The sequence below is a fragment of the Cataglyphis hispanica genome, chromosome 11 (genome assembly GCF_021464435.1).
Source record: "Cataglyphis hispanica isolate Lineage 1 chromosome 11, ULB_Chis1_1.0, whole genome shotgun sequence".
Classification (NCBI taxonomy): domain Eukaryota; kingdom Metazoa; phylum Arthropoda; class Insecta; order Hymenoptera; family Formicidae; genus Cataglyphis; species Cataglyphis hispanica.
Window position 1 is genome coordinate 3,504,048 of NC_065964.1, and position 24,739 is coordinate 3,528,786.

The 24,739-nt window shown below is 36.8% G+C and overlaps 1 protein-coding gene across 4 annotated transcripts in view; it reads left to right on the forward strand.

Moving 5' to 3' along the window:
• Positions 1-24,739, forward strand: part of LOC126852725 (aryl hydrocarbon receptor protein 1) — a 190,304-nt gene that overhangs the window by 155,866 nt on the left and 9,699 nt on the right. For all 4 annotated transcript variants that reach the window (XM_050597818.1, XM_050597816.1, XM_050597815.1 and 1 more), the window contains one exon: positions 8,912-9,001. In XM_050597818.1, the coding sequence (XP_050453775.1) occupies positions 8,912-9,001 (90 nt within the window). The remainder of the gene's footprint in view (positions 1-8,911; positions 9,002-24,739) is intronic.

The following is a 24,739-nucleotide window of genomic DNA, read 5'->3' on the forward strand; positions in this document are numbered from 1 at the left end:
AAATCTTTTTAAAATTTATGCTTGAATCAACAAATAATACTGAATATATTGCTATTTTTTCGAACTGTCAAGCTCTGGAATGAACTCCGCTTCTTGCATCAATCACGACACGCGGCGGGACTTTGCTCCACGCGTGTTACGCTCATACGGTGCAATTTAGATCACGTCGCCGCGTGAAACGAACGAGCTAAGTCGACTTAAGTGAATTCCGTGTATACGCGGCAAATTGGTAAAGTAGCGAAGAGTGTCGGGTCGGTCTGGATGGAACGAGAAGGCGCAACGTATACAGTTGATCATCGTGTTATAAGGTCTTACTTGTTGCTGATGGTTGCATGTCTGCCACGGTTCTCCGCGCGAGTCTCGGTGCCCTCTGCTTTTCCCGGCTGATTGCTCCGTATGCGAGAAGCGATAGGGAAACTTCGTCCCGGATGGACGGCCGGCGGTTTCCTCCTAGTCGTTCAACCGGCCGAAAGTTCGCGATTCCTGTACTGAACCCGGATCTTAACCGCTCGAGCTTACGGACGAACGACATAGCTCGCTATCTCCGCGTCTAGATCGCATCGTAAAGTGATTTTCAGAATCTCGTATGCTTATTCATGAGAATGAAAACGCGATACACGAGTTCTTGTTTTGCTGAAGATTACATAAATTTGTCAAAATTAAATTGATTTTGTTACCGCATCGAGATTACAATTTACTTGCCTTTTTTTTGACATTTTTTGTTATAAAATTTCAAAATATATTCAAAATATATTTTGCATATTTTATACATATTTATTTTTTTATACAATCGGATTTGTTCGAAATTTATTATTGAGTCTGTCAGTTGTAGAACTAATCTCTCGTAAAAATTTGTGAATATAATTTAGCTTCTAAGAAATCATCTTATCTAAAAGAAAAAAATCGTGTTTCCACAAATAACTTTCACTAATAGAAAAGTAAAGCTTCATCCATCATTTAATCTCAACACTTGGAGAATTAAAAATTAACGAAACGGTTTTATTAGAAGAAACTACTTTTTTTTTTTTTCCCGTAAAAGTCACGTTTTACATGATGAATGTAAAGGAAACACGCAAAGATAATAAGTTATCAGACATAATTAGATGATCTTTGTATTTTCTTTTTTCCTCGGATAACACTGGCATATCGCTCGCATGCACATCTTTAAATACTTTGAAAGAGTTTGCTTCTCGCACTTGAAATATCTGCAAAGCGGCACAGCTAATTTCTTGGGGTAACCGCACACTCGAACTTTTACGAACGCGTTGTATGATGTGTTACAGCGCACACCATGTATGCATCGCCATTCAACTTTTCAACTTTCTTAGTCGTGACTTTTGGCAAATCGACTGCTAACTTTATATATCGAAGAGGAGGAAGGGGCTAATGAGTTAGTTTGGCGAACACCCAATTTTACGAATATTGAAGAAAAAACTTTTAACAGATCATTCGATTTAATAATAGATTATTAAACGCATTATAAATTAAATAAAATCGTGTCTTTTCTATTTTTTTTAAATTACTATATGATAAAGAGGCAACATATAGAATAACGAATAAAATGGTTTTTATATTTTTTATATTTTTAAATCAAGTATTTGAAAAAAAAAAATATTTATTTAAAAAAATGTTTTAAAATTTTAGATTATGCTTATAAATTTACTATAAATATTGAATAATATTTTTAAAGATTCACGCACGTATGGCATATGTTATATGAGATATTATATCGAGTGGTTTTTTTTTAATTTAGTTAATTATATAAAATTTATCTTTTTAAAAATTTTTTTTTTTCACTAACTAAAGCTAAATGTGAAAATAAATAATAATAGTTAGGAAGTGAAAGTGATAACATATATTTGTTATTAACGTATCAAGAAACATTATACCGTTGATTGAATAATTGTAATAATTACGATTATTGACAGCTGTCAAATGTGGAAAGTCAGGAGAAAAGGAGATTTTACATGTGCTGTTAATTAAGGCTGCCGTCATGCTAAGCTACGTAAAAGGGAGATCGAAAACTAAAACGACGAGCATTAAAAAAGCTGCAAAAGAAAAAAAATATTAATTGGAATAAACAGAGGCCAGTCGTCGTTAAATCGATCGAATTTAGCACAAAAGTCGAACCGCATCAATGCCTTGCGGAAGTTAATTTAGGAACCTTAATTTCTGCGAAACTATTTTTTTCTTAAATACCTTTTTGTTTTTATAAAAGATTCGTTTCGCGTTATCAGGGAAATTGGCGAATCCGCAAATGTATAATAAATGCATTTATGTCGTTTTGCCGACATTACGTAGAAAATTCGATTTTAGCAAAATTGAATATCATTTTTTTTGCACGTGTGTCGCGTCAATTATTTTTTTTACTAGGTGTAAATTTATTGCGTATGGATATAAAAAGATTTATTTAATAAAAATATGTTTAATATATTTTAATGAATAATCCATCTAAACTGTCAGAATTAACAGAATCTATTTAATATAATATTAGAAAATAGAATTAATTATAATTTTTTCTTATACCTCTTCCAATTATAACCAATTATGTAGATATTTTGATTTTGACATTTGATGCTTTGATCTGATCAAAGAAACGCCAGTAAAAATGGAAGCGCCGGAATGGTCGTGTAGTTATATATGTACGGAATGTGCATCCAGATATAACATTAAATTGTAAGGGACATTAAATGCAATGCGGCGAAGGTGGGTTAATAGAGAACCTCGATCGTCCACTCCAATTACGGTTTATGGAACGGCGGATACTCAAGCTCGTATATAATTGCGGCGTAATCATTAATGCAATGCACGGCTTACTAATCCTAAAATTAGTAGAGACCAGATGGCGGCAGCTGGCAATTACACAGCACCGGGTCAATGATATCACAAATGTATCCCCCGTGTATATCCGCCGCGTATAAGGTAATATCCTATCTTCGGTTGCGTTTGTCATTATATTTTTTTCTCGTCATCGAATGCGTTTTGTATTTTTACATGATGCTTGTATCGTCGATTTGACTCATTAATTTTATTATCAGATATAATCTCAATGTCAAATTCGAATTATATGGGACTCGTGTTCGAGCTTCACAAAATATTTCTCGAGCGATTGCATCGCGTTTCTCTTTTTGATGTGGCACAAACCTTAAGATATTTATCTTGAAATGTTTTCGGAACGATCAAGGACGTCGCTAGCAATGTGAGCGGAAATCAAGCAGAGAGGGCGAACGCGATTCACTCTCATAGACAGTGAGACAGTATGCGAGAAAGAGAGAGAGAGAGAGAAAGACATGGACTGAGTCAAAGGTAAAGTCTGTAGGTTGGGTGGGTGCATGGGGATGGGATGATATGAGGTTAGGTTGGTGGTCGACGGGGCTCGCCTTGGTCTGGCACCGCTAGTCCTTCCCGTATTGATCGCGTGCTCCTTTCCTCCCTTAGATACCGCGTCGACCCTCTCTTAAGCCTTACGTATGGCCCGGGTTCGCTTCTACCTTAGGCTCGACCTTAAGCCGACGAGACGTTCATGGCGGATTCTCCGGGGTTAAAATCAAGGGTTGAAATTTATATAAATTTGGCGAGCTTATCTCTCGATCTACGTCAGTCGCACAGATATGATTGTTTGCGATAATAAAACGTGATCGATGCTCAATTTTGATTTTTATGTGAGAATTCAAACTCGATGAGTTTTTGTCTGTATTTTTCATAACTTAATTGTCAAAAATAGATTTTATTTTATCTTGATTTATAGCAATTTTTTTGATAACTATCTTATTGTTAATTATCCGAAAATTAATGGAAACGCTTCTCTGTAACTAAACAGATTTTTAGAGAAATTCAAGTTTCTTTTATTTTATTGATTATGATTTAGCATAGAAATCAAGCAGTGGAGCAATTTAACTTGTTCATAAAGTAACATTTATCATATTTTTATTTTATCGGTAAAAAGACAAGATAAAAATTATCCAAACAAATAATAAAATAACAACTTAATTTGTATAGATAATTCAACATATTACATAACGATTGTCATTGTTTTTAAATCTATCATATGCGATACAATCACTTTTCCCATATATGCATATTCTGCGGGAAAAATGTTTACGCGAAGCACACACACACACACACACACACACACGGATGCAACATTCGCCATCTGATTACTTTTTTCACGGCAAGGTTGCAAGATGGTTGCTGGTGCGCTATATGCATATGCGCAATTTGAGGAAGGGGATGTATTTACCGCGTCGTTTAACGATCTTAACGAGGTACGATGCCAAAGAGCTTAATTAACGGAGGGTCTGAAAGGCGTCCGTCACGCGCGCTCGATATGCGAGAGCGACTAATAAATTACCGGACGAATTTAAAGGATATAAAATCCCGTCTCGAAGTGCCATGAACGAGTTCTTTTCGTACGCACGATCAAAGCTGCAGGTGAAGCTGCGACGATCGATGAGCCTAATAACACTCGACCAGAATATCGATGTTGCGACAAATTTTTATATGAGCGTCAATCAAGAGATCTGAATCATCCAAGGAAAAGAGATCTCGTATCTCTAATTACATTTTACCAGAGTTTAATTATTTAAGTTTGATTTTTGGAACCTCTTATTAGGATGTTAGTGCGACCGTCAGTTATTAGTCGCTGCAGTTTGTTATAATTTCTTTAAATTGGAATAACTATGATGATGCTAAATTTTTAATCGGCATGATCTATATTTTATCGGAAATTATTCCTAAGCGCGATTGACAAGATAGTGAAATTCCACGGCAGATTAGCTGATCCAGTTTCTTGTCGTCGTCGCCAGGCTCGGTCGCGTGCTCGTTCGCGACGCAATTAGTCGTCCGATAAACGAGAGTAAGACGGACGAAACTGGAGATAAATTGTCGCGAGGGGAGGAGCGGGAGGGAGGAAAAGCCAGGCCGAAAACCAGGTTAATTTGGATGCGGCTACTTTTAATCGGCCGTACCAAGATGGAACGCGGCGCGCAATATACGGGTTCGTTTAATGATGATAACGCATGCAACGCAAATAACGCGGCGGCGCGTATGGAAATGAAAATCGTCACGAAAATTCACGTTAATATTTGCCTTAATCTTCTTCGATATTCTTTTTGATTTCTAAATGCGAACAATTTTTCGCTTCGCATCTTGCTCTCTTCTCGGCAAGGTCGGGCATTGATATACCATTTGTCATAAATTTTATTTACTTTGCATCAATGACTGATTAAAAATACATCTTTGGTTTTATCTTGTAATGTGTTATCTATTAAAACAATTCTGCAAATATTACATTTTCGCGATGTTTATGGCGTTATGTTATTTCTCCTGCGAAATGTTTGCGAGGGAAGATTAATACGAAACATGTAACAAATAAAATAAATTATATATCAACAAAAAATTTTGTAAAACGATTTAGTAAAATAACATTAAATCTGTTCTCTTTTCGATTTAATATCTAAATCCGATATTAAATCGGCCACGCATGGTTACGCATCGCGGAAACGTCGTGAGTGTCTTTCTCTTCCACGAGGAAAAGGGAGGGAAAACAAAGAAGGAGGAGGAGGCGGAAAAAGATGCACACGTGGGTTTTTTTTTAAATTTCTCGCGTGAGCCGCTCGGCGAATCCAGTCGCGTGCCACTCGCGGGCGCACTCGCGTGTTCCGTCCAAGCGTGAACTTCTAATACCCCTTCATCCTCACCTTGACTCTCCCGCATTAGCGGGTCGCCAATAATACTTTACGCACGAAATCTTTCCATTTTCTTCGCTCACATGCGAGCGGGAGTTACGGGCACGGAGCCCGGCACGGTCGGCACGCCGGTATGCAGATTTCCGAGTTCAAGAAATCAAGCATCGTTTCTTCGCGGACATTTATCGCGAGCACGTGTATGTAAAACTCATCTACGAATTTAATTGAAGAAGCTATGATTAAAACATTAATGCGAGCATTTTTTGTTTGCACGTCTCGATTAATTAACATTAATTTAGGAAATATATTCCAAGGCAGTCCTAAAGATATATGACTCAGCTTAAATGATTTTTATAAATAATAGAAAAGCGTTTATTTATGAATAAAAAATAATCTAATTTGCAGTGATTCAAATATAACGCTATTTAGAATTTATAAGTGTATTACTATAGGACATAAAGTCCGCGCGAAAATAACTTTATACGCGTGATCTCCGACAGAATGATAATCATGATCGCGAAGACCCCGCAAACTGGCTCGATCGAGAGACAAAATCCGATTACCTCCCGAAACAATGCAATTACAGTAGTAAGGGCGAACGAGTCTCGCGGGATGTCTACTACGGAATGGCCATGTCGGCCATTTCGAAAGGAAGAGGGGAAAAGGAAGGGGGAGGAGAGGAGCGCACGGAGAAAATCCTATTATAGCTCCGTATCCTACGCGACGTGGTACACAGAGCGCGTGTGGGGTGAAAGGAGACGAGGTCGTCGTAGAGACTCACCCCTCGCGCACATCCGTATTGACGCAACCGCCAGCGGAGGCCCACCCCGCGGATTAACCAATCAAAACGCAGCATCCGCGCATGCGATCGCTCGGAAGTGTGCCATTTTGTATACGGGCGGCTATCGCGAGGCACAAATCGAGGGCTCCTACCCCGAAGCGGCCGGAAAATGAAACCGAGAGTTTGACACAGTGACATATTTAATCATTTAACGAAAGGGCGCGAAGGCTCGAGCGAATTGTACGATCGGACCAGTCATCAATCTCCGCTTTTTTACATTTTAAAGAAGACATTATATACGTCTGGCAGATTTCAAAAGAGAATACGCCTGCGAATTTCTGATGAATCACGTCTAATCACTATAATAATTATTAAATGCGCCGCTTTTAAGAAATACGACCCTCATTTTATCCTGGAAGTAATGAGATATTGTGAAATCCACGATCGCATTGCTTGCGAGAATGTCGGAAGCCAGAATTAGGAAGCCGCGAAATATCCGTAATTATCGCAACTTTACGAGCATGCATCGCGATGACATGAAGCAAGAGAAGATCTTGAGATATCACGGAAGATTTAACTCTTTACAGACTGTGAAGCGAGTAAAGTAAAGATAAGAAAAGTAAAAGGAAATAAATATTTTTTAATTTATAAACTATAGAACAATTTTTTAATCGCAGTTTCTTTAACTAATTTAAAATTGATTTATTCCTTAATGAAAAATTTATGGGATTACTTGCTAATTTTTCAACATCATAATTATGTCTCTCGTAAAAAATCCATCGGAAAAAATTAAATAAAAATTAATTCCCATTGATATATATAAGCCGTATTTTCTTTTTCGCATATTCCGATTTCAGCGCGAGCTCGCCATATTTCGAAACAATAAGTTCCCGATTTAGCGTGCCTGGCACTGCCACTGCGAAATAAAACAAAACAATACACATTTAGCTCGCAGAGAAAGCACGGTGGAGCGGACGGAGGCTTTAAATGGTTTCCACCCTGCTTCCCCGACCGATATATAGCCGCTAGTCGGGGCTGAAGACTGGGTTAAAACTGGGGCGGATATTTTCGGCTCTTCGAATGCGCGGTGCGCATTCGTTTGCTGCGAGAGAGACAGAGAGAAAGAGAGAGAGAGAGAGAGAGAGTGAATTCGTTTGGTATTTGCCGGTATCGGGACCGCCGATAAATGGGAAAACTTTCCTGGGGCAGTTTTCAGAGCGCGTTCTCCCGGCAGAGAGAAACAAACGCTCAACCGCCCTCGCCGCTGCTTTCCGAAAGGCAACGCACCCTTCCGTTTTCGTGCCGGCGCGCTATTCTCGCGTGGCGGCTCGAAATTGCCTGTGTATTTCGGAAAGCTTAATCGTGTGCGCCACGTCGGATTACGTCCTTGAATTATTCTTATCGGCATATGCACCCTCCGTATATGTACCCTTTATTCTCGAGATTCATTTGCTTCCTCAAAGCTCGCTTTTCTTTTCATAAAATTCCGCCAACACTACTGTAATTATTGGATCCCGTGTATTTCATAGAAATTATAAATAAAACACAGGTTTCTTTTTACAAAATATTTCTCTATCAATCGCGACTTTTATATTTTGTAATTTTACAATTTGAAGATTTACATTTTATAGATTGACAATGTAAAATGATATGACAATATAAGGATATATATATATATATATATTTTTCATATTTCTGTATTTGTTTATTTATATATAAACAAATAAATTTAGTATATTTACTTCTAGCGTTATCACATTTATTGTTTATATTCATAAATTTCACGTATTGTTATGAATAGATGACTCTCTCGACTTTATAATATTTATCAGTGTAATAACGTGTGTGTGTGTGTCAGAGCACGTTTTCCTTTTTTTCGAGGAAGACCTCAGTGCGATAATCGGATAACAGGTATTTTGGGCATCGGGGTAAACATACTCGAATTGCGAGCTCGTTTGGTATTTACCGGGTATCGAGGATCCGCGGACAAATGAGAAAACTTTCCAGGGAACGTTTTCGCGCCGCAAAACGCTAGGCCTTTGCTTTCGAAAAGGCAACGTACCCTTTCGTTCTCGTGCCGCCGCTCTATTCTCGCAAGGTATACTCCACATGTACGTCTAACTATGTCTAAACCTATATTTTGCGGTGCTCTTAACTTAACACGCCACGAATTAGCCTCTTGAACTTTGCCTCGGCGCAAAAACGGAGCAGTCTTTCGGTTTCCGATTATAATCAATTCCGGATATTTCACGTGTTTTATTTAACTGACGATTATATAAATAGACGATTTAGAGGATCGATTGTTATATATTGATATTAATACAGGTATCACAATGCACATGTTACATTAATATTTTATTCATTTATGATATTTACTAATTATTATTATATTATTACGAGCAATTATATTTAATTTAATTAGTGAATCAATTTTCTGTTTCAGGCACTGAACGGGTTCCTGCTAATATTGACTTGCGACGGGGAAGTGTTTTTCGCTACCCACAGCATAGAGAGTTACCTAGGCTTCCACCAGGTATGTTTAAATTTATAATTATGCCAATTAATATTAATTAATTACTTGTTATAGCAAAAAAAGAAATATAGGATATTATAAAATTTTTAGATTTTTATATTTAAAATGCAGTAGGTGTATTATTGCTGAGGCAGATAAATATGAAAATATTATACAATGTGTACAATTTATATCTCTGTTTTCGCAAATTTCATCTTTAGTGCGAAACAATTATTAAATAATTATAATTAAATCTCGCGTAAAATATCTCGCTGTTAGAAGGTCTCAGAATTCCACGCGCATGAAACAAATGTATGTCAAAAAATCTTGACAATGTTTTAGAAAATCATTTACGTGCCTCTTAAAAGCGCAATCGGTGACGTGTAGTTGTGGATCCATAATACTTGTAGACACAGAATACCTGTTTGCCTCTCGGCTGCCTTTTATTACGAGGTAATTCTAGACGTATAGTTCACCCTTGTTAGAGTTTATCTTCAGTCACTGTGTATCCACACCCCGACATGCGGCAGTCACGCCAGCGCCGTCAAGTTCACCGTACGTGTCACGTTTGTCCGAGCGCCATCCCTTTCACGAGACAATGTACCCTTTCGCTAGGACTGACACGGCCGACATACATTTTTCAGTAGTAACAGTAGGTAGGTCATCGACGTAATCGTGCAACATGCATCGTTACTTATCACGGCTTACACAAATCTGTCCGAGATGCTTGAATAAAATGATCTCGATTTATTCTCGTAAAACATTTTTATTTCTGATAATTTATAAATGGAAATTTTATTTATCGATTTTTTTATCATAAACCGTCTGTATAGTTTGTATATAAAATATTCATGAATGCAAGGAATAAAAATGTAAATGCAGTTATTAAAATACTTTGAGAATCGTGTTTTATATTGAAACATTTTTTTCTTTAAATTTGATGTCATTTAAACACGGCCAGGTCTGGATTGTCTCAATTTCTATTATTCTAATTTATTGCGAACGAAATTTGAGTCGCGGATTTGCGAGTATTCTAAAATACTGATCGGATAATATATCGGGAGAGCGAGATATACGAATTTCGACACGACTCTTAATTAATTATGACACGGGCAAATCGTGCGGAGGCTGGGCCGAGGCTCATTAAAGGGCGACGTAATCTCGGCGATTTTATTCGCCACGATCGTGCAAAGATCGTTTCACGAATGTGGGAACTACGGAATACCGATCCCGATTCTTCGCCACGCAGACCGAATCTAATTGCGATCCACACTGTTGCACATTCGATTGCTACCGACGCTGTTCCCGCGCACGATCATTTAGATACTCTTGGACGCTATCTCCGTGTTCTCTTGGTGGTCTCCCCCCTTAATGACAAAGCGGTCGTGTATAACCACAGTGCCGGCGCGGGCTATTGGTTCCACGCGAGAGCATTGTGTACACAATGTGGTGGAAACCGATTTCGCGCTATATTCCGATACATGTCGGCGAGGAATGTCCGTCGCGTTTGATCAGCCCATTCGAGTCCCGCTCGATTTGATGACGTATCGGGAGAGACGTGTCGGCAGATTCTCCAAATTTCTCGAGCTCACGGAATCATTCGGATGCCGAATTGATCACGAGAGTTGCTGTATTTCTTTGCACCAAAGTGTCGACGTGAGCAAGAGTATATAAATAATTTAGATAAATATGCATTCAAATTTGAAAGATTAATTAGCATCAATTTATACACGATAAAAAAACGTGACAATCTTGACAAATAATTTAATTTACATGGAACTATTCTTTTTTTTATTAATATTTTTGATAAAATCTTTTTAATGTAAAATCTAATTTTTTAATTTTAATTTTAAGGCTGAAGAACACGACGTATATTCCATTGTTTGTTTCGGAAAAATTTGCTAATTTTTGACGACGTTATTTTCGCCGGTCGTCCACGCGAAAGCGCATTAAAGAATCATCCATCTATCTATATACGGGGGATAGGTGCTCGACCACCCGGCATAATACCGTCAGTCGAGCCCCCTCGGTGGGCAGGTAGATAGGTATACACGCAAGCGCAATGTGCATACATTGTAAAAAATGACGGATGATGATTTCCCGAGCCGATGACTCTCTATACGGGGCGCACGCGAACGCGTCGGGTATGAATTGCAGAAAATAGCGGATGATGATTTTCTGACTCGATGACCGCATATCCGAGACAAAAAAAAAGGAACGAAGAAAAGTGGTTTGTTATATACGAGCGTTCTAGATTTCCTCCTAAATATCCCCTCGCACACATGTGTGTGTGTGTGCGCTCGAAATCACCGACGGAAATCATCCGCCCTGGTTTCGCTGGGAATGACGGAAGTCGAATCGGCTTCTTGCAGAACTGCGGGAATGCGATTGTGGGAAAAAAATGCGAATATTATCGTCATTTTCCGCGTGTAAATAGAAGATCTGATGTTCGAATTATGCATTAATTTTATATATTAATGTTTATACAAAGATTTATACTTGTTATATATAATATTTCATATAAATTAATTTTTTTATTTGCTTCTTAACATTATTATTGCATATATTGAATTATCATAATATCCTTGATATTGAATTTTTGTCAGAAACTTGGAGATGCAAAAGCACATTAAATATTTATTCGAATACAAACGTATCGCATGAATATAATTGCTAAGAATTAATTAAATAGAATTAACAGAAAAAAATATAATTTACTGAGTACATATTTTATATAAATTTATTTAATATGCTTTATATATTTATTTTTTTATTTATATTTAAATCTTAATCTTGAAAATTATATCGATGAACTTACTTTATATTTAAAACCAGAGCTATACTTCGACTTGAAGAAAAAAAAAAGAAGAAAAGAGAGAAGAACATCGCATGATAAGATACATTTATCTTTCTACTTTCACAGAGTGACACTGGTTGTTCAAGTCCCGTAATGAAATATTGATTTATTCACGCGCGCTCGTGTGTTTTACGCGTTTCTTACTTTGTGACGCAGATTTTCTGATAGTATCTCGCGATAGTATCTCACGCCGTTCTTTGCGCGTAAACGAACCTTACGGAGTACGTGTTATAAATTGTATTGAAGGACTCTTGATTCGTATTCTTTAACAAGCTCGAATTATTACGCCAACTTCGTGCAAGTATCCATTGAGACGTGTAACAATGCACGCAATGGTATACCATATATGTTGTGTGTGTGTGTATATATATATATATATATGTATATATAAATGAGAAAAATATATTGAGAAAAATAGATACGATGACTTCGCGCGAGCTGCGTTCAAGATAGATAGATGTCTTGTTAAGATTTCTTTTTTATTTGAATCTAGAATCTTCTTTTTTTCTTTCATTCGAATCATGATTTCAAGTATTTTGTATGACTATTATTTTAGTTTTGTAAAGTCATGGACGAATCCCGCCTGTAATCTTTTGTGGAAAGAATTGTTTAGAATGACAAAGATGACATTACAAAATTTTTTCATATGATTAATACCGCCCACTTTTCTTCTCTTTTTCCGCATGCTAATATTTATATATTTCATTATTATTTATATATTTTTCTTGAGACAAATTTAATTTACTCTGATGCATTTCGTGTTTCTCCTTATAAAATAACATATTTCAAGTATATAATATATATTACAGGCTTAAAAATTGATTCGTATTATTATTATCTTTTGATAACATCTGATAAATATTTTCTACTCGTTATTTGCGATCCGGAATGCATTTTACCCTGTTACAAAAATCATTCATCTGCATCCGTAATGAAAATAATCCACCGCAGACTTCGTGCTGATGCTCGAGATGTTAGGAACGCGAGTGAATGCACGCGAACCTAAGAGCGCATTTATCAGATGCGTTGTTGAAGAAGGCGTTTTACAGAATAACATTCGGGAAAGCACTCCCTTGAATGCGACATGATCATCTTTAAGCAATAATCTAACGGCGGGAATTATTGATTCGTTTTCTCGATCCTCAAATTATTCCATCTCTTTTTAAAGATTATATTATTCGCATTTATAATTATATCGAAATATTAATAAATATTGCCAAATTAACTTTAGCAAAAATATTTTTTAAGCACTCACAGCAAAGGAAGATTTTTATTAACAATCATAAAATAAAAAGAAATCTTTTTGAATCAAATCGCGATTAATTAAGTTTTAAATTCCAGGATGCGAAAAGAACGACGCGATGTAAAATTGAAAACATCAATGTAGGATATTTTAATTTGAATGTTATATTTATAAAATATGTGTCGAAAATATTAATATCTCATTCTCTCCCGTTACCTTATATCCGTGCACTACTCATCCATCCGCGATTTCTCGGCGGAGGAAAAATTCCGGTCTCAATCCTCGTCCGGTCAACCGTAAAGCACGCGACGCGTAGCGGCCGACGATGATTTCGCATGACTCGATGACTGCATCTGAGTCGACATAATCGCGACGGTATACGTTTCGGACGACGCGATTACACGGCCCCGTAAACCCGCGCTCGCGAAAACTCAAGACCTCTCCCTCCAGGTCGCAGCTGTTCCCCCTTGCCCCCGGACGAGAGGGCGATCTACGTATCGCCCCGGTGACGAGGGAAAAAGCGCGTAATGACAGCGTCGACCCACAATGTAATTCACGAGCGGTCTCGCGCCGACTCTTTTAGTTCCATATCTCACGCGAGAAATATAAAAAAAAAAGCTCGCGGACGCACACAAACCGTCTGGAGGGAATTCTTTCGAAGCATCGAGGCGCGGTTTCGCGATTATCGGCGGTGGTTTAATTGGACTGATAAAGTCGATTCGATGCTCAACGAGCCTTTATGCCCCATGAACCGCGTCCGGATAAAAGTAATAACTTAACTGAAAGGTCACAGGGTGCTTATCGCTCTGCGAGAGAACGAAGAGGGAGAAGAAGGCGAAGCTCTCTCTTGAGGGAGTAAACTGCTTCATAAGCGTGTTATTTCATATTTATTTTGAGATCTCGATTTTAATTATAATATTTCTGCGCGATATAGGTTCGTTGAATAATGTAATCCAAGATGGCGAACAGCATTTTCGAAATTTGATTATTAAAATGTACAATATTATAGTTATCTCTCTCTCTCTCTCTCTCTCTCTCTCTCTCTCTCTCTCTCTCTCTTTCCCACTTTCTCTTTCTTTCATAATCTTAAAGGGATATAATTTTTGTTTTTTTTTTTTTCTTCTGAGAAATAATTACTATCACGGTAAATTCAATATTGCAAAACACAAACGTCAATTATAATTGGTGTAAAGTGCAGATTGGCGCGTTGGATATTAATCTCGCCGAGATGACAGGCTTAATTACAACGCGCCACAAGGATATTAAATATAAATAATAATGATAGTAATAAAGCAATAACGGATTGCTCTGTTCATGATGCAATTGCCCGACAGCGATATGTATAATTTGCATAAGCAGAATCATATATGAGATGAAATCCGTCAGGGTGTCTAATATGCCTGTGCGTCTGTTATATGCTCGGTAAAGATATAATTTAAAAGGTAAATAATAATGATACTCCGGATGCTACACTAAATCTGATTCGTCAGCGTCATTTGCCGTAGATCCTGTGGAAAAATTTTTCTCTAGTGATAACGACAACGCGAGTTTTAATGACAAGGATTATACCAGACAATGAATTATATCTCGCCATTATCTCGTTTACGTATCTGTAATAACAATCGCGTATTAATTGTCGTTAGATGCGTGAAATATCGTCCGCATGATTTAGATGACCCGAAAGGAGTTGAAACACATAATACACGTGTCATGCGTAATGATGAATTATTTCCGAATTATACATTACGTGGCACAAAGGCATACGCGTAACCGCTGGTAGTTTAAAAAATAATTAAGCAACATTAATATGAATAATTAAAGTAAGCAAATAGCATCATTAGATTAGCTGTTAAGATCAATATTTCGCAAATATTGTGCAGTTAAAAATTGTCGCTTTACTATTCAATAATAAACGCGTTTGTTACAATAGAAATTTGTTTGCTGTTAATAAAACTTAGAAGATCGATAAATGATTGTTTAATTATTAAAAATATAATATTAATGAGACCTTCCATTTATATGCGAATAAACTTAATAAGAGTATGAAAATCAATATATTTAATAAAACAAAAAAAGATAGGAAAATATAAATAGTATAGGCTGTGCCAGCGAAAGAATGGGTGATTTAATTAAATGAAGGACGTGTATATAGAACGCGGGAAATCGTGCGTTCGCAAATATTCTCGTTAGCGTTTGAGGTATTAAAAGATCGCGACTTACGTGACTCCGAAAGGGAGCATGCTCGTACTTTTGCGCGTAATCTTTCGGCGGATCACAGGCGACGCTTCCGTGATGATATGAGGATGAGGGAGACGGTAGAAAGGCAACGAGCGCCGACAAAAAATTGCACATGGTACGTCGACGGCAATATGTTACCTTCTGTCGTGTGACGCGCGTGTTCCGCAGGTACTCGAACAGTCATTTTCTCGTAAATCTCGCTTGTCCGTGGACACGAATAAATCTTGTCGTCATTTACATTATCGTGCGTAATATTTTGGCGTTAGCGGTAGACGTAATAAAGCTGCCGCGCGTCAAACCGGCATCTCAGCGAAGCAAATTACTATCGATCATATGTGAAGCTGCATGAAAGAAAAACATAATTACCACAAGGACGAGGAGGATGAATAATTAATCAGTATCATTTGCAACGCGCGAAAAAGTTGGAAAAATTTGGAGAATTAAATATTTTTGGAGCTGTCAAGATAGAGGCGCATCGAAATAGGAGAAACCTTCTCATTAATATTCCAATCTAACAGAATGCGATCTAAGCTAAGATAGGATTTTCTACTGTTACTGGATTTTTAATTTTTTGCTAATGAAAATAATTGCAAAAATTTAAACTCTATAAGGCAAAGTTTTTCGTTTTTAAGAGATCAATTTTTTAAATTCTATCCCTATTTTGATTTATTTATTACGAATTATTTAATTTCTTCATTTATCTCTGACTTTTACTTTTTGCGCCATCACTCTTAACAAATTACCCGCTACAAAGTACAGTAGATAATTACAAAAATTGAGAGTCTGCACGTAGAGGAAAAGTTCGTATTTAAGACTCCATAATTTTTTAAATTGAATCCTCATTGATTTATTTATTATTATGAATTATTTAATTTCTTCTTTTGCCCCTCGCTTTTACTTCTTGCGCCATCACTCTTAACAAATTATCCGCCGCAAAGCACAGTAGATTCGACATCTTTCCTTTGTTGTTTCCTTCGTAACCGTCGTTTCCAAGTTAACCTTCCGCCGGTGTCTCCCATGAGAATCATGGCGTACCTGCGTCGAAGGGTCAAGAGCCGAGTCGCCCCGTCTTTATCCCGGAATTAATTACCCATTAGCAATTACCCGCGTCCGACGAGCCTCGGAGTTAGGAACGAGCATCGGCGGCGCCGCGCCGGGCGCAAGTAATACACCCGTAGATATCGCGAATGATTCACCGGGGTTAGGGGGCCCCGGGGGCCTTGTTTCCTTCCTTCTCCTCCTCCCCCCGTTCCCACCCTTCTCCATTCGTTCTGCACAAGAATCAATTGAGCGCGTTAGCTTTAAATATATATATATATACGATGGGCGCGCGCGAACCGATCGAGAGAGCGAACTGAATTATGTGGCACATTTTGACAATTAATAGTCGTTAATGAAGACACAATCGGGCTGCCCCGGAGCACTCTCGCCTTTCACCCCTTTTCTCGGCTCGTGTGTGTTTGTGTGCGCGGAACCCGAGAGGAATAATATAGAAGGGATTACAAAGAAACGCGCGGAGGGGAGATCCGAGAGAGGGCCCGAGAGACCAAACCGCTCCTCCACCAGCTTCATAATTCTTCGGGTGTAATTGAGAACTCAACTTGGAGGCCGCGGATCTATAATACGTTGCGATACATCTGTATAAGTGAATATGCGAGTGTGTTGAGATTCGAATATGCGCACACATTTTACATAATTGTTGTAAATGTAGTAAAGGTTTCAAATTCATTGCACGTTCTTTAAACATTAGTTATTCAGATATCAAAAGAAAGCTCTTGGAGTCTGGACTATATATTTTTTTTATTTTATATTTATACAAAAATTCGTAAGAATAAATAATCATGTGTAATATATTATATTTTAATTAGGGGATGATCAGCATAACTAAAGCTTCTTATTTTCATGATAAATAATCTTTGATTCGTGACATCCATATATTTTACTTTTACATTTTTCTAGTGTTAAATATTATTTGTATCTTTATTTTTGAAAATATTATCAAGATTTTTTTAATGAAGAATATTAAGCAAAAACGTTAAGCGATTACATCACGAATTATAAAGTCTGATTAAACTCGGGATACGCAAACCACTACATTCGTTTCTGATGTATATGTATCCGTTTTCGCGCGAAACGTCGAGATGTCAAGGGGTATACGATACGATTATAGTCGCGATAATGCGGAGTGCCAAAGGAAGAGAATTATTAATGCGCTGCTTCGAATTAATTAATATTACCCGGCTGATTTGTTTCAATTTGTAGCGGGTCCTTTGATCGCACGGACCGAATCGTGTTTCCATCTCTTGGGATCCCCGGCCCGGTGTGTCCGGTCGGATTTATTCGCGCGCGCGCGCGCGCGGTGCCCGGATGTACCACCACCGGGGGTACGGTGCCCTCGGTACCTGCCTCCGCTGACACTGAAATATCGCGAGAACGATTCTCAAGTTCGACGAGAGTGAGCGAGCGCGATGCCCTCCTCGTGACGCGCGGGCCTTTCCGCTCGTTTATCACGACGCGTACGATCGATAACTCGAGGTCTCTGTGCGACGTCCTCTCTCTTTCTTTCTCTCTCTTTCTCTTTTTCGCAAAATCGAAATCTGTTCACAAATCCGGGTCTTAATCGGACAAGCGATGATGGGTTTTTATCTCTTTCTTCAATGTCCGAGATGTTAATTAATCCTCCTCTTGTTTCCTATGTATTGAATATATTTTACTTATTTTTTTATTATGTGTTATCTCTTTTTTTTTTCAACTTAATGTAATACGGTTATATTTAATGCGTAGGGATTTTAATGTATTTATTTTAAAATGAGATTGTTTTATTTTGTTGAATGTTTCGGAGATACATTATTGTCTATTACTGTTATTATACAAATCTCTCTCGTTTGCTAATTATAATTATTTCATTTCTAACATTTCCATGCAATTGCTCAATTATATCAAATGTAAAGGTTGATAATCAACAGGGTTAATTGCATCGAGTATCACGTTTGACACGCGAGTTTCTGAATTCATCTTACTATTTTTTCGAATTGTGTCTTGCATCAGATACATAAGAGTACATAAGTACATTTCATGCTACATTGCCGGAAACACGCGGTTACAGAACCTCACGAGAAATCATTAAATGAGACACCTTTCTATCCGGTTGCGTTAATGTTTTTTTTACGATTATATGTATACAGGAGAGAGAACATCTGCTAATTTTGTCATTACGTCGGAATTTTATCTCTGAAGCAATTGCGAAAGCAGAGGTAGAAATATACGCGTTTAATTCGCACTCGTTACAGAAATATGAAACGAACAACAGCAAAGATATTTCCGTCGCGAAACACGTACAAAAACTGCACATTTACATACTATTTATTGAAAAATGCAAATGATTCATAATTAGAAATATGATATGTGTCGCAGTTGATGCTGCTTTTAACTCGATATCATGCTATGCTCCATTAACGTTTAGATAATTAATCCAACATTCGATTATACCTATAATTAAGTTTCGTATTTTATTATTTCTTAATAATTTGTTGTAATTGAGTAAATAAAAAATTATCTCGTAAAAATGGTCTTAATTACAATGCAGAATAAAATATGCTAGATATTTATTCTTGAAAACTTTTAATTTAATTTGTGAAAATAATTTCTATGTAATTATCGTGTTTGAAAACCATTGATAGAGTCACATATATACACACAAATTTAACAATAAACATTGTTTATCCCTCTTAATTGATATATATATAATATTCTTCAGAAAAATATGAAAACCTTGAGCACGATAATAAATCAATTGGTACATGCGTCTCAAGAAGCTCATACATCATCTGTCACGCATTGGTACCTGGTGTCCTTACTTTTTACATTTATATTATCGAACAAAAATTTCCATATAAATTTCGAAAATTAAAAATCTCGAAATTCTGATTAAGGAAAAAATATATTTAGTGAAATAAATTGCTCCTAAATTTTCTTCACGAGAGAGAATTTGCGATGAATATATTACAGAAAATTATTTTACATAAATAAAAGATTTCTAGAAACGATTTCTTCGAAAGTAGAAATCAACTCTTTCATTCGTCCTTCAACTGACATCAAGCACTTTTCACCGTAATGCTTTCATTCAAAGTTTCCTCGCTCGAATCATGTCACCAACACGACGCGACGGTCAGATTTCTCGTATGTTTGCGAAATAACGAGGGGGTTCAAAGGACGAGATGAAAAACGAGAACGATCCGAGAGAGCGGCCCGTAGACGGAAAGAAGGAGCGACCGAGGGAGATACAGCGGGTGAATCTTGCGAAGAACGGGTGGGTCGGGGGGCGCGGGGGTGTTGCGAGTAGAAAAAGAAAATAGAGCGAAGAAAGGCGAGGCCGACGCACATTCTTCGCAGGAATGTAAATCAAGTCTCTCTTCGGACGAATGGAGGGGGGAGTCGGGCCGCGCCGATGCCGGCGGGGGTGCGCTAACGTCCACCACTAAATAATTACAAGCTCTTAATTAACGACGAGGGCCGATCGTAAAGCCATCCGTGACTGCGCGCGAGCGCGAGTCTTGCTCTCTCTCTCTCTATTTTTCTCGCCCGCGTCCTGCAACCCCGCGGATACATGTTTCGAGATTATTTAAACGAGCAATGGTAACAAACGTTATACGGACGGGCCTTACCGGATCGTGGCCGCCGCCCGTCGGTGACTGGCCTTTCTTGAGCCTGGTGAGCACGGAAAAAAGACGGGAAAAAGAGATGAACGATACCTGGATCCCGAACGAAACCCTATCGCGGGTTTAGAGAAAACGAGAGATGGAGAGAGAGAGAGAGAGACGATGGACAAAGCGGAGAAGCTGTCTCGTGCGCGGATGACATCAAACTGGTACTGTAATTAATTGATTAAAAATGCGAGATGAGTTTGCATAAATGTTCGGAAACATGGTCGCTTCATTTGTATTCATGGATAAAAAAAAATGTTATTGATCAATATAATCGATGCAAATTTTGTTGCAATCTGAATCCAAAGTCTCGTATTTGCATTGAATCATAAATGTTATATAAAGAAGAATTATCTTTTTTAATGTTGAATAATTACAATTAAAAAATTATATATGAATGCGATAAAGGAAAGTTGAATCTCTTAAAATTATTCGCCGTTTGTGTGCATGTTTATATTAGGGCTATTAAAGTATACGAATAATTCCCAGTACAAAAAGGTGGCTTATTTCATATGTAAAACATAATACTAGATTTCCATAGACTTCAACTGCTATAGGTCGAGGTCTTAATTAGCCTAATTTTGAAAGTTAATTATGCAATAAAATTACATATGTGAATTAAAAAGTATATGCTTGTTAGTCATTATATTCCGAAGTTGTTTTATCCTGCATAATATCATAAATCTAGAGAAATTTGCATAATTTCCAATGTTGAGTAAATTTAAAATTTTATTTTAAAAATATGTTTGCTATTTCTTTTATTAATAAGAATAGAAATTGTTATTATTTATTTTATAATAATGATATTCATAATATTTTACTTTAATTTCTGTGATTTTAAAATAAAAAAATCTAATCGGTAATGGTAGCATATAATTTATATACTCAATAGCTATATTTTACCCGTCAGCATGAACCTCGTAAATCGCAAGTTGTGTGAATACGCTCAACTAAGTTTATTAGAAAGATTTTAATGTAATTTGTCAATATTTTCGATCAAACAAAAATATAAAATACGATATTCATATGAAATTCTTGTATTTTTATTAATAAACAATATTTAATAATACACATTATTTATTGAACAAAAAAAAAATTTTTTGTAGGAAAGAGAGAAGAAAATTATTAATATTTAATATAAATGATGAAACACAACTTCTCCAAAAGGCATCTCGTAATTATTAATACATATCCATGATGTCTCAAACAGGAAGCGTTTTACATTTCGTTGAAAGGCATTCGAACGGACGAGCAATTACATTAGCACGTGAGAATTACGTTTACATTCACCATAACGCGCCGCGAAACAATAGAGCGAGGAACAGTAAAGCTGATCATCGTTGTTGGAGAACACAATTTAATATGCGTATTAACGGGGAGACTTTTGTAATTCGTTGAAACGCGTTTCCAAGAAAATATAATGGCATTAAAAGGCGAAGAGGTGGGGGGGGGTGGAATTACATTGATTATTCTTGTGATACGAATCTCGGAGCTCCTTGGGGCCTTCATCGGAGACGTTTGACACACACACGGGTCCGATTATAATTTGCGTAAGAAGCACGAGCACGTGAGCGTGCAATTATATCCTCGTCAAGTCGCGATCCAGGCCGCTTCGCTATCGACCGGCGATTAAAATATAATTTGTGATTAGGCCACTTAACGGGAGCGATCGTCCAGATTGCAGGCCTATTATGCGTAGGTACGTGACGACAAACTATTACAGCGTAAGATGTAATTGCGGACCGTTTATAAGTCCCGCGGTGGCGTTAAGTGCAATTTACACTTTGGCTCGCTTCTATCGATCGACGATTTTAAGAGAGGGACATTCCGTATATTATTATGCGTTTTCCAGATAACGTTTTACTGCGAATTAATAGGAGAGACGTTCGCAAAATTATTAAAGTACGCCTCTTAGTGAGACGTTCCGTTGAATCGAAATGTAACAGCGCGCAACCGACGAAGCGTACCGTATAGTTAGGGGTTAAAAATACACCGGCTGACCTCGACCACGTTATGCAAAACACAACGTGTATCCCAGAAAACTTTACTATACTCTTCACTAAATAGCGGATCGGACAGGGTAATAACGGCAATCAATGAACAATAGCGCAATAAAAAAACAACGAATTGGTTATTCCTTCCGATTATAATATATAGCGTATGGTAAACATGGAGGATTTATACGATATAATCATAAAACACGAAATTACTTCTATTACAGTTGCGTGACGAGAATGCATTGCTACGTACTTTACAAAATAAATTGTTTATATAGCGAAGTTTATATATATATATATATATATATATATATATATATATATATTTGTTATTAAATATTACGGTATCTAAATCTCACACAAATCGAAAGTTTATCGGTCATAATTAAATGAGGAATATGATATCGTTATTTAGTTATATTTTTTTAATATTATTTGTTAGTATTTAATTTTCAGATATTTCTAATATTTTCAGATATTTCAGATATTTCTAATATAATTCGCTCATAGCTCAAAAAGATTATTGATTCTCTTGAGAAATTAAGATAAAAAATTATGTTCTGTACAGCAATTCTTTTTATTTTAATTCTACTATTGTATTGTAGGATAATTGATATATATTATAAATGTGTGTTATAAATTATTTTAATATTATTCATTTTATTTATTTAAAAAAAGATCTGACGGTATATCTATAATAATATTTTAAATAAATAATTAAATTCATATATTTATTTAAAAATTCTTAAAGTTAACTTTAAGATAAAGAATTAGAAAGAAAAAATTCAGATCTTTCTTTTAATAAAAAGCTACTTGAATTGTGAAAGGATTACGTCATATGATAAAATTTGCCGAGCAACGACGATATAAACAGGTCGTTTTAGCAGGGTGCAAGAATAATCTACCGCATCGTGCATCAATGAGAATTACAAGCGAGTTTATTCTTGTCGTCCCGATATACATATAGCAATGTGTCGTGGCGGGAACGAAGGGAGAATGCGGCCGAGCAATTACACGATGTCCACTATACGTTCAGGGTGAGGTACGGACGGTGATTATCACGAAAATCGTATATAATTCTTAATTAAAATTAGAGCGGCTCTCGCGATCGCAGCGGGGATATTGCGACTAGAGAAAGAAGAAGAGAATGAAGAAAAAGAGGGAAAACATTTCGCGCTCGAATTCATCGGATCCCACGGCGAGTCAGCGACTTTTATCTCTGCCGCTTACCTGCGGGGGTTTCATCGGAATCCCTCTCGCTATATTTATTGAGAGATTCGTAGTTTCACGATTAGCGGGGAACGTTTCACGATAAAATTGCGCGCTCGCCATCGTATCAAATATTTCTAAATCTTTATCTATCTCGGCAATTACGTATAATTAATATTTGAATCTGTGTTACGAGGCATATCGATACACGTGGTACTTAATCAGCCGTAATTATTTATATATTTGTAGGATGGGCCCAAGTATTCCGGCCGGACTTCAAAATTTTATAGGAAATTTAATTCTGAACAAAAAGTTTGGCATCGAAAAATACTTGAAAGATAATTTAGTTACACTACAACTTTTGTTTCGGCATTAAAAAAAAAAATAATAAAAAAACTTTCCCTGATATTTATACAAATTTATAAGATAACCATGATTTCAGAAGTTTTTGAGAGCGCTAACTTTGAGCACTATTTTTTTAGAGAAGATTTTTTGACACATGTTTATAGGAAACTTTGTTCAGAATTAAATTTCTTATAAAATCTCAAAGTTTGGCCGGAATATTTGGGCCTATCTTGTACAGTTATTTGGTTTAAAGCAATTTAATCGAATTTTTACACGAATTGATCGTAATGAAATATCGTCATACTAATTATATCTTAATTATTATTACGATATAATCTTAGTGATATTCTGTAGAAACATATTTTCTTCATCGAGTGAATATATCGTTTATTATGAATGAATATAAATATATCAATCGGAAAAAATAATAGATTATAATTTTCGAAGAAAAGATGAATACTAAATGCAGTGAGCATTGAAAATGACACGAAAGCAGAAACGTTGTGATGGTTGAATGCGGGATGTACGGACGTACAGAGTGGCATTACTTCAGAAAATATCTGATCGGCCGTGACGTCGACGTAAGCTCCTCGCGTACGGCACATGTACCTACACGTGTTCGACGCACTTTATCGCGCATAATTAATCCGGACTAGTCCACGTAGAGCAGAGAGTACGATGAGCACGAGAGAAATACAACTTTTTACGTTACGCTATCCTGCTTGAATTTAATTCGCACGTGGAAAAATTATATAAATCTGATGCATTCTACGTGCATCTCAAAATAGCTCACTGTCATCATTTTTAATGATCACAATGTTAGTTTCAATAATATTTCAGAACAAAAGGAGAAATAATATAGCTAGATATATAAAAATAATCATGAAGAAAAAGAGAGAATTAAAAAGTAATTTTGTCACATGATGGAATTTTGCACACGTTATGAGATATATAGGGATAACATCTCGGGAAATATTTCTAGAAATTGTATTCGCTGAAAAAGATACGTACAAATATTCAAAGAGATACAAGTACCTCTCGTATTTCGCACTGCGCTTGAGACAGGATGATTCCGGCCAAGTCGAACCAATGGTAGGTGTAACGGCGCGTGACTTTTAATCCGATAATCGATGCACGCATCCACCGTGTCTCCCCGCTCTCGCGGTG